Below are 12,057 nucleotides of genomic sequence, written 5' to 3'. Positions count from 1 at the left end.
GGTTTGGTGTTGGGGAGGCAGGGACGTGAACCTCAAGACTTCTGAATCCTCTTCTCTCAGAGTAAACAACACAGATGTGATTTTAAAGTTTCAGTCTTATCTAGAATCTGAATAATCTGGTGCTCCTGAAGACCATGCTTTTCAAGTAAGCAATCAAACCATTTCCTATCAAAGTACCAAGGACATTCTTAGAACAAAGCCACAGCGGGGAGGAAAACTAGAGAACAGGACCCCAAGCACTCAGCTAATGTGTCACTGAGCTGGGAAACTGAAGAGATGACCATTCAAGAACAAGGCAAGCGGGCGGAGTATACAGTGAGCGTGAACTCAGGCTGTGCCGCAGGCAGGAGGTGCTGCCTGAGGAGCACCCACGTGAGCTTCTCTTCCCTTCTCTGCATGGTCACAAAAGGAGTACCTAAGTTTTAAGGGTAGTTTAAGACTTTAAGGTGAATAAGGTCCCTCATATTCATAAAGAGCAACTCTCACTTCTTGACTTTCAGAGTAAGGCACAGCATATCCTATTTACCAAGCCCTTGCAATATTGCAACTGAAGGCCTTTTGCTACATTTGGACAACTGTGGGCCTGGAGGGTACTTGCTACAGAGGCCACAAAGCAGCCAGACAGGGAGATAGGGGGAGGGTCCCCAACTCTGGTCTATGGCGTGGGGCTGGATGCTCTTTTCCTGGTGAAGCAATCACAGAAAATGCCCTCTGTAGACCTGTTAACTAAAGGGCCTGGCTTCTTTGGTCTCTCCCTTTTCCTATTAAACTTATCAAAGAAAAAAAAATAAATAAATAAGGGACATCCCCCCCCACACACCATGGAAACAAGTAACTAGTAGGAATATTAGTAGTAGTAAAACCAACATACTACATTCAACTTAAATGTGAAGATGAAACTGACACAGAGAAAAGAATTAAGAGTTTTGCAAGGAGTAAGCTTCTAGTCACAACGAAGTACCAACAAGGGAAAACCACCAACTGAAGATAATTTCTTCACTGATTTTAAAGAATTTTTAAACTCATTACTAAAAAGAAATGACCTTGAAGTTGGGTGGGTAACGAGAAGTCAAGATTTAAAACAAGGCTAGCTTTTGTGAAATCTTTATAATTAAATGCTTTCTTACTTCTGTGTAATTTTAAGATTGTGTAAGACATAGCAGTAAGAACTCGCTCTCCTTCGAAGATATAGATGTCCCATATTCTGAGGTTTAGTGTAAAGGGCGTCTATAATTAAAAACAAAACAGAAATAAGATGAACAGTTTGTCCTCGTCTGGTATTTTTAATTTTATGATTGGACTTTTAAAATAAACACTCACCCGATCAAGGAAACATTGAAAAAACCATTTCATTGTGTAAAAACTTGTATAGACTTCTTGAGAATCCTGGAAAAAACAAAAATTTCACAATTTCTGGATTGCTGCACACAAAACATGACAATATAATAAATACTAAAAGTTAGGCAGGTTGTTGGAGGCAGCTGTCACAGCTGAACAAAACCATTCATTATGAATCTCCTCTGTGCTGCGGTATTTCCACTTTTTCTCTTCTGACTCTCTCTTCTTCCTCAGTTGTACTTTTGAAAATCACCCTGAGAATAAACCCCTCATAAGATAAGACTGTAATACAACACTTTGATTCTCTTTTAATATATTCTAAAAGGAAGCATCGTTGCTTTACTAAATTACTGTATTTTTTCAGAGGAGTATGCATGTGATTCACTGAGGACAAGTCTGTATGATCCTTAAAATATTTTAGTGCAAATACTTTAGTGCAATTAAAAAACCTCCTAAATCACTGAGGAATCACATACCCTTAAAAACTATATTGTTTGTATTATTATGTATCAGCTTCAAAGGCGACTGATGCTATGAGTTAGGGCTGTGATAGTTCAGCGGTACTAAATTCCACCAATCTAATGTCCTGTGAGCAACTGTAACTGCTCAGTAAATGAAATGGACGAGACTGTACACCAACAGAGTAATGGGGACCAATGGCTGCACTCAAGTCTTCTAGCTTTATTCTTGGTATAGGTGGGTGTAAGTCAAGGTCATATCTACCTACCAAGTGCTGCTTAAGCTTGGACAAAAATTTATTCAGTATTTTTTCATGATGTTCTTGAAACCTCAAGAGTTTGGGAAAACCATGGACAAAAAATCCTAGAATACAAACATAAAAACAATACTTCATAAATAATAACAACAGAAACCCCTAGTTTAAAATGCAACATCTTTCTTTTATCTTTTAGCTGTTAACAACAATAAAAACAAACCTAATATTTACCCAAATATTTTTACTTCTCTCCAAGGTAACAATTATGTATAAGCTTTGATTAATGAAAACATAGCCTAGTATGTGTTTGCTAAGGATCGCCTATCACCTTGTAAAAATATAAAAGAGGACAGAGTATTTCTGAATTAAAAGGGAAAATAAGAAAGTAAGAAAAAATGGAAACTGAAGCTTTTTATCAAGATTATCTGTTTCCTTGAAGTACTGGGTAAACACACACTTCTATAAGTTATTCTAATCTTGATCACTTATTTTGCTTTCCCATTATATAAAACAAACACTGTATTACTTTTTTCGGGCTTACGCTAACAGTATCATTAGAGTAACCATGATTCCCAGGTTAATATCACTTTTTAATCCTTTTTATAAGTGATATGTAACATAAACTAAAACATACAGGCATGTATGATCAATGTTAACATAGTCTATCCCAAATGATTACGCAATACAATCTATAAGATTTCTAGGAAGTAACTGTAAATGGGAAGTTAGTATTAACTTTGTGTATGTAACTCATGGAAATTTACATCTATTTTTATTCACAAGTTTCCTTTCAGATATTCTAATAGTCCATTAAAAAGGATGCACACACAATGAATTTGATTTCTCCATATGGGTTCTTCAGCCTGGGTTCTAGGTAACTTCAAAAGACGTTAATAAGTGTTCTATGTTTTTAAAAGAATCCAGGAGAAATACTGTATGTCACATATACCCTTTTTTGCATCTGTTCACAGGCATATGAGCTTTTGAATGTTTCTAAGTTGTTTCATAGACTAAAGACACTTGTTTTTCTTGGTTCACCTCATCTCCCAGACTTATCTGATCTTGGAGTCCAATATTTCCCCACAGAACGCATGTTTCCAAAACATAAAAGTATGTCCCTGCAAGAAACTGCGGAACACTGCTGGGAAGAACTGCTTTATGATCCTTGGGGAAGGGCTATTTCTTAACCGATTCTCAGCTTTCTAAGGAGTGTGTAAAAATCTCCAGAGATAGAAAATTCCTCCCCTAGTAATACTTTCTGGTGAAATAATTTCATAAAAAAAACACAAAACTCTCTCTCTCTACTGCCACTTTCATGGTCAATTTGAGAGGAGTGGGGGTTGGAAGAAACTCAAGACAAAGTCTGATTTTGAAAAAGGCAATTCCTTCAGTAATAAACAGAGCTCAAGGATGCTAAGATACCCAACACCGCTTCCCTTTTCAGTGGGGTTCCAGACTTGGTATTTTAAATCTCATGCTTCAGCCCTCACATTACACTTTTGTGAGTGATAACAGCTTCATATAGGAAATGCAAAGAACTGAGGTAGCCTTCAGTTATAAAATTTCATAGGCAGATCTAGAAACAAATATCTCTAGGTACAAACTTACCCATAACAATGACCTAAACTGGTTTGTAAATGTAAATGTTAGAATATTAAAATAAGTACTGCTTTGTAGATTAGTCTGGGGCTTCCCAGGTGGTGCAGTGGTAAAGAACCCACCTGCCAATGCAGGAAGCACAAGGGAGGTAGGTTTGATCCCTGGATCGGAAAGCTCCTCTAGAGAAGGACATAGCAACCCACTCCAGTGTTCCTGCCTGGGAAATCCCATGGACAGAGGAGCCTGGTGGGCTGCAGTCCACAGAGAGTCAGACATGACTGAGTACACACACATAGCTTAGACTGCTGACAGTAACTACTGCAAGCAAGTTACCAGGCTTCTTAAAAGAGATGGATTTTCTAAAACTGGACAGTATTCCACATAATTACACACTACTTAAGCTGTTAATATTCCACTGTACTTCCAAGATTATCAGCAATGCCATCTCACGCTAAAGCAAAATAAAGACTGATAAGGAAGAGTTGTGTTTCTTCAAGATGCCTTTTGCAATGATACTATTGAATGGCAGCTCAATGTAACGTGTCTTACTAATGGAGTCCACTTATGGGATGCAGAGAGTCCAGAAACACTTATCATGTAGACAGTATTTATTTTTTAAAAAATTCACAGCAAACACTGAAGGAGATAGCTAAATGCAAACATATACACATACACACAATGCTTCGACAATAAGCACATGGTAAGAATGTGAGATTTAATAAACTATGGAAGGTCATAGTTTTGAAAATTTAAAACATCACTTTAACCTGTGGCAGGTTCCCCACCACATGAAGCTTTAACGTTCACAAAGAGAATGATGGTCCATTCTCGGAGTGATTAGTGTTAAAACTGTTTTTAATTTGGTATCATCACACTCAATGGCATTGAGAAAATAATTTTGCATTATATAGAGAAACACCACTTTTATTTTCAAGAGAAGTTTCAATCCAAACTCTCTCAAGTTAAGTTTATTGCATATGCTTGGCAAATATAAGGAAAATATTATTCAAAACAGTGTAATAACTTGAAAACCAAAAAATTACGCAAGCTTTGAAATATCAAACTTCCCAGAATATGTTATCAGCTTTTTTTACTGTAAGATGGAACCAATTTTAAGTCTGAAAGAATTAAAACACATATTTGACATACCAAATCACTGTGGGCCTTTCCTTTAAACACCTCAGTGTCATTTCTCAATTAATATTCTCTAACAAACTGGTATAAATCGCAATATCCAGTCAACAGTAGACATTTCTCTGAAGGCATGACTGTCTAATAGTTTCGATCAAAAGCTTCCAAGAATTCAGTTTTTCCTAAATTCTTCCAAACCTAGTTTCTCCTAACCAGGGCAAGTAAGGAAAGAATTTTAAAACGTCAATAGTATATTTTGTAGTAAAGACGAAGGACTATAAATCTGAACAGAAAAGCTTAGAAAAGTTCAATGAAGAAGAATTAAATAAGAAATTAGTAATAAATACTAGTGAATTAAACACGCCCTTAGACAAGTTTCTATACTTGACTCTACCAAGCATCACCCCCAAGTCTGACTTTGTTCGAACCTGCCAGTCTCTCCCTCCCCTGTTTGTTGCTGGTGATCAGCCTCAGGGTCCTCTTACCGTGCATGGCGTGTTTGGGACCTGAGAACAGCTTGACCAGGGCCCAGAAGGCATCTTCCTCGTTCATATACATGAGGAGCAAGGCTGTGATCTGGCTCATCCCCTGACAGTATCCAACCTCCTAAAGAGAAACGAGAACAGAGAAACCGGGGGTTTTAAGATCAAATTACATGTACAGGCAGGTATGAAGAACTGAGGTAGAAAACAGAAAAGGCCTAAAAACATTACTTAATGCGCAGTTCTACAGAGAAATATTATAGTCTTCACAGTACTGAGCCACATGCTATCAAAGACTATGTGTTGAAGAATACATGCAGGAGTGTGGACAAGACTAACCTACAAGGACTTTACTGACCTCTGCTCAATACTGTTCTTACACTTTCTGTAAAGAGCACTGTTTCTATGTCTGTTTTATGTGTGATTCTCAGCTCAATATTCCTCCTCTTTGCTCAGATGTTGGCAAATTTCTCTCCTTGCACAGTTCCCAGTTGGCTGTCTTTTCTCTAGATTTCCAGATCCTTACAGAGACATATTTTGGGGGACCCCTTCCAGTCTAAGCCCCTTCCCTGAGAACTGCCCATTCTCCCCATAATTACACATAATGACACTTATATGTCATATCGCATGGCCTTAGGGATCCATGTCTTGACATGTGAACCACCGCTCATGGAGACGAGGACACCTAACCCCTGCTGCTGCTGCTAAGTTGCGTCAGTCGTGTCCGACTCTGTGCAACTTCACAGACGGCAGCCCACCAGGCTTCGCCGTTCCTGGGATTCCCTAGGGAACGGGATTCCCTAACCCCAGGGAAGCATTAATTCAGCTGCATGACAATTTTACTCATTCATTAATCACATGTTTCTCTAGGAAAACTGAATAAAGCCACAACTACGTATACAGTGGTATGTAGTTGAACCGAATGCCCACACTGAGGCTATGGCTGCAACAGCAGCCTAAAAACAGACAAGCAGGCACAGAGAGACATCTGAAGAGAGAAACAGTACAATGAACAGTTTCCAGAGACAATCAGAGTCACCACGTGGCCCCGAGCGGGACAGAAAGAGGAGCTCTTCTTCCTGTAGGCTTCTTACCCTCCAGCTCCAACAGCCACCCTCAGCTTCATTTCTATGAGATGTCCCTTTAATCAATTCCTTTTTAACTTGCCCTAGTTTGAGTGAATTTCTGTCCCTTGTAATTTAAAGGTTTTGATTACAGCAGAAATGGTACACCTCAAGGTTCAAGGTGTCCTTCCTGGAATCTGGTCAGCAAAGCATTTACTTGGCATCTATACTGGCGTTGACACTAGCTGATCTCTTCCCCCAAATCTCTCTCCCTCAAGAGTAATCAATGCCTTAAGAATAACATGTTCTAATACCAAAATGTTTAGTTTTGGCTTACTCCAGGAGACAGCAAGTAGGTACCTACGTTCTGCTATCCGGACCTCACCAAATAAACGAAATGTGATTCTGAAAGGCAACCTCCCAGGGGAACGAAGAGTCACCAAGAGTCAAACAGAATTAATCTAGCCACTACTTCCTGCCCCTCTTGCCCTGCTGATTCCCAGTCCTAAGTGCTTAAAATAAAAACAAGAAAAACACCACCACAAAACAAAGCAATCTGTAGCAAGGGGGGAAAAGTCAGCTTTGCTGTCCTACTGTGGTTCTTCCCACTTTCCAAGCAACTCTGCTCTGATACCCTGGGGCAGATGAGGGAGCCTTGGGAAGGTCCACACAGACCGTCCAGTCCTGAGATGAAGCAACACAGGCCAAGGGGGCTTTTTCAGGAAGGAGGCCCAAAGATTTCCTCCAGGTGCTCAGAACACAGCTCAAAGAGGCAGGCAGGCAGGCGCTGACTTACCGTATTATAAATAGAATATGCAGCAAGAACGTGGAACAGGGATTGTTGCCTAGAGGAAAGAAATTTACATGGAACACAATTTAGTTTTTTCACTTTTAAAATTAGGAACTTTAAAAAAAAAAAAAAAAACACAGTTGGACTGATGATAGATAATCCAGATAAAGCTACTATTATTATAAAGAAATGACCCCAAGCTCAAATTTAAACAATACACAGCCCAAACTTGAGGCTAGATAACACTCATTTTGACAGAAAGGATTTATAACAAAAAGCACAAAGCACATCACCATGTCTTCAATTTGGTGTCCTCTTTCAGTTCTCACTATAGAATCATCCCCACAGAAGGGGCCGGCTGGACGGAGCTGTGGACCAGCCTGCTGAAGCCTCATTCACAGGGCCAGCATCCCGCAGCACCTTGCAGGGTGGGGGCATGTCCCCTAGGGGGCGGTGTCCGCTGGAAATCAACTTCCAGGACTGGCATCACCTCTCCCCTGGCCAGGATTCAGGGCCCAGGATCCAAGCATGGGAACAGGAGTGGCTCCACCCACCGTTGCCTCTTGTCCACTAACAACATGTTTGCTTTCTGCTCCATCAACCTTAGGCTCTGCTGCTCTAGAGGTCCTGGCTCCAAAGAGAGGAGTGTCCCCACTAGGAGACAAACACTTCCACCGAACTGGGAGCCAGGTTGGCCACCCCTACCACTATGGGCTCCTCATGCCTCTCAATCAGCGGGCAAAGGAGGCGGCGAGTGTGCCGGCTGGAGTGACTGATCCTGGTCGTTAAGGGGAAAGGTGAGCTATTAGGACACGGTGGACATAAGCAAGAGCACGTCTGGGACAGAGAATAACTGAAGGTGCCTTTGAGTATAACCGAACCCAGTGATTCAAGTCCACGGAACACCGCCACAATCAAATTCAGGCAGGACTGCTAATGGTAGACTCTCCAAGAATAAAGGTTTAGGGCCCCCAGCAGCCAAGGTGCCTGTTGAGGGCAAAGGGTACACGGGATGGGAAGTGGAAGGTAAGTAAGTTATGACCAGCAGGGACCGCATGCCCAGTCACGGAGATGACGACTACATCTGTTAAGAGTATGTTTTCCTTATTTTGGTATCAATGTCTGTGGATATACATATATATTTTTAATGTGCTTTGCTCCTTCTCTTTTCCCTTATGTCCCCATCTACCATAAGATGTTTAATAATAGCTGACTTTATATCACAGCATTTAGGTTATACGTATCAAAGCAAAAGGAGTACATATCCCCAAGGACTCAGCATCATTCTGTCAGGAGGGGGTTGGCATATTTTGAGTTGTAAGCAGAATAGTTGTGGAAGTACCGAATATTATAAGGAAGTACAACTTTATTGTCGTTATTCAAAAATTAAGTTGATGAGTGTGGTCTGTGATAGTGAGCTTCTTATGTACACTTGGCTGGGCTGCAATCCCCAGATATTCAAACTCTAATGGAGGTGTGGCTGTGAAACAGGTCTTTTGTAAATGTAACCAAAACACATAATCAGTTGACTTGAAGTCAGGGAGATTACCCTCCATAATCTGGGAAGCCCTGGTGCAATCGGTCAAAAGGTCGTAAGAGCGCCCAAGGCCCTTCCTGACACCTGCACTACGGACCCTGAACTTGCTAGTCAGTTCCGGCATGCTGTAAGCCAGTTCCGCACAGCAAATCCTGGAGTTTACATCTCTTACTGGTTTCTGTTTCTCTGGCTGAACCTTAACTGATGCAGAGGACAGCAAAACTACATGTTGCATTCCTAAACAGTCACTGTCATTTTAGTCACCCATTTCCCATTTTTTTAGTTTCACCTGTGCATGGAATCAAGGCTCTAAGAATGCATTTATTACTGACACGGTTCTCAAAAAGTAACAAAATCTCTCATTTCTTTTCTGAGATTTTTAATAAGAGTATCTACCATATATTTAAGAATTTATAGATCATAAAATGATTTTATAGCAAACAGAATAGCACGGATATGTTAAAGATTAAAAATTTAAGCTAACTTATATCCTAAAGTTTACATAATATGGACCAAAGGATCTGCCAAAATGTAAACCCTCAGAGGCGGAAGCCAAATCATCACCTATACAGGACAGTCCAAACACGCACATTTCAAGCTGATGAAGACTATTTGTAAATGCTAGTCACAGTTTATAATATTAAACTTTACTTACTTCACACCGTATCTGTCTCTAAACATGATATGGTCCCTAAATGTGCGGTTGACATCAAGGTCTATCTGTCTGATATCAGGCGAACAACCCCGTGCTCTGTGTTTTAATTTCTGAAGAGGAAAAAAGAGAAGAAAGCCATTTTAATGGAAATCAAATGTCAAAAAGTCTATGACAAACAGTAAAATAATTCTCATTAAAAAACTTTTTTGATTAAGGAAAGCCATTTCCATGGTTCAAAAATAACAACATAACAAGGAGCACAGTGCAGGCTCCCCTCTGTCCACACACCACCACCCTGCTGCCTCCTTCCCTCCCGTCCTCTCAGGACAGCTAGATTTTCACTTGGATGGAAAATGTTTGGAGTTTGCGTTGCTAAGACTCTTCCCAGGCAAGCCAGGCAGTTCACGGTGATTCCTTTCTTCTTTCCAACATAATGTTCTAGTTTTCCTTGGGGCTTATCACTGCCCGGCTTCTCGTTTCTCGATTGGCTTCGTTTTCTGTAAAGTGTTGCTGATTCGATCCAGGCTCACTTTAGGCTGCTGTCAGCCTCTCCTGGCTCTTCTAGCAGAACAGGCACCTCCTGTTTTCAACTCCCCACAGACCCGGCTCCTCGGGCCTTTGGACCAGCTACTCAGTGGGGCTTCTCAGGGGCTCCCCCTCACAAACATCTGCTAGGCCTTGCTTTGCTTAGGTTTCCTGGCTCCTGCATCTCACATCTTTCTTGGTTTATTTCCTTGTTCTGAGGAGCTCGGCCTCCAGTAGTTTTTGTGAAAAGACGTGTGGAAGATCAATTTTTTTGATACTCTGAACATCTGTTAAGTCTACCTTCTTTCTTAGCTATTTGACTATTTTAGAATTCTAAGTTAGAAAATATTTTTACTCAAAAGGCACCACCTTCACTGTCTTCTGGCTTCCAGTGTTGCCATTCTAATTCCTTCTTCTTTATAAGAAAGGAGCTTCTATCTCTGAGTTCTGAAACTTGCAATTTCTGTGTTTGGTTTGGATCTATTTTTAGCCACAGGTTTGGGCATTTGATGGATCTTTTCAACCTTAAAAACTCACTGAGTTTTGACTTCACAATCTATTTTCTGGGAAACTTCTTCACTTGTCATTTTCAAACCCTCCTCTAGAATTTTTCATTTCTAATATCATCTTTTATATTCATAGGCTCTGTTGTTCTCGAATGTTCCTTTTATAGCATCCTATACTTGTTTTATGGATGCAATATCTCTTTTTATCCCTCTGAAGACATCAGCAATAGCTCTTCTGTTTTTTTCTTCCTCTATGGTCTGTTTCCCATAAGTTGCTTTTTCCACTTGTTCCCTATTTTCCATGCTAGCTCCTAGCTCCTCTCCTCACTGTCTGCTTGTATTTGAAAGAAGACACAAGAAAGCTGATGGAAAGTTGTGTGTGCAGACGGGCTTCACAACTGTCTTCGCTGCAGAGTGGTCCAGCTGCTTTCACTGGGCCTCCCCTGCAGTCAGGAGTTTGGGGGTTATTTTCTTGGGCTGGTCAGATTCCTAGAGAAACACTCTTCTGATCCCCGCTCAGGAGGACAAGTGCCCAACTGCTGATGTTCTGGGAGTCGAGTGAAGGGAAAGGCTGGTCTGCCCCAAGTTCAGGGCATCCACTCCCCTGCATTTTCCTCCTCGTGTCTGTGCCCTCTCCAGCCCTCTGTTTCTCATCCCCCCCTTCCCCAGAAAGGAAATGCTTGACCAGACATGATAAAATATGCTTTAAAATACAATTTAGTTGAAAGGGAGAAAAACACCCAAACACATCTATAATATGAATTATTCTAGAGGACAAGAAAACTTAACACAAAAAAGACCTCATGGCAGGAGAAAAGCCCAGTTAAGTAGGTAAAAAAATAACAGAACAGAAAGACTATTTATGTCCTAGAATGGTGACAAGCTAAGGGCAGAATACAGGAAATTAAGCATATTTATCTAACAAAAGGAGGTAAGCAACTTCTCAGGTAATCTCTGAGACTAAGTCCACGAATGTCACAATAATAAAGGATAAACACTTACTTAACAGAAATAGGATCCATGAGCCTATAAACCTGAGGGCAGAAGCACAGTGGAAAGCACCTGGATGAAAAGCTAGCCACCTCGTTGTGGGTCTGGCCGACAACACTCTTCAGCCTTGCTAAGGCTGCAGGTGAGGTCTTCAGGCCACCACTGTGGCCAGACCCCTGCCATCTGTGACACAGATCACAAGACCCCAGAGAGACAGATAACAATGAGATACAGTTAAAAGAACGGGAGAAACAGTAGGTAAGAGCACTGGCTCAGGAGCCACCACCATTATCACTGTTTGAGAAAAATCTTAGTAGATGAAGGAAAAGTAGTTTTTTTCTCATTAAATTTCCATAACCTCTTACAGAAAAACCCAAACAAACTTTCCGGCCAAATCAATATCTAATCAACCATTTAAAATAATTTTAAACTCTAAAATCCCAAGACATAAATTCATAATCTGTGGAGGGTCCAAACAATTAATTTAAAAAGTCTTACTTTAAAAAAAAAAGTAACTGCTTTAAAAAAAAATAACTGCTTAAATTAACCAATATTTATAACCTTACATCTTGATGAAAAAAAGTCTTTTAATTTATTTATATTTTATTGAAGGATAACTGCTTTACAGAATTTTGCTGTTTTCTGTCTACCTCAACATGAATTAGCCATAGGTACACATATATCCCCTTTTGCCACTATTATTCAACATCGTTCTGGATGTCCTA

General features: G+C 40.4%; 1 protein-coding gene across 7 annotated transcripts in view; it reads right to left on the bottom strand.

Moving 5' to 3' along the window:
• The window catches only part of USP6NL (USP6 N-terminal like), a 210,209-nt gene that overhangs the window by 14,869 nt on the left and 183,283 nt on the right, over positions 1-12,057 (bottom strand). For all 7 annotated transcript variants that reach the window (XM_061435711.1, XM_061435710.1, XM_061435713.1 and 4 more), the window contains 6 exons: positions 9,312-9,421; positions 7,126-7,174; positions 5,269-5,389; positions 2,066-2,160; positions 1,321-1,386; positions 1,128-1,227 (listed from right to left, as the gene is read on the bottom strand). In XM_061435711.1, the coding sequence (XP_061291695.1) occupies positions 1,128-1,227; positions 1,321-1,386; positions 2,066-2,160; positions 5,269-5,389; positions 7,126-7,174; positions 9,312-9,421 (541 nt within the window). The remainder of the gene's footprint in view (positions 1-1,127; positions 1,228-1,320; positions 1,387-2,065; positions 2,161-5,268; positions 5,390-7,125; positions 7,175-9,311; positions 9,422-12,057) is intronic.

This window comes from Bos javanicus, chromosome 13 (genome assembly GCF_032452875.1).
Source record: "Bos javanicus breed banteng chromosome 13, ARS-OSU_banteng_1.0, whole genome shotgun sequence".
In the NCBI taxonomy this organism is placed as follows: Eukaryota; Metazoa; Chordata; class Mammalia; order Artiodactyla; family Bovidae; genus Bos; species Bos javanicus.
This window is presented reverse-complemented; position numbering and strand designations above follow the sequence as displayed.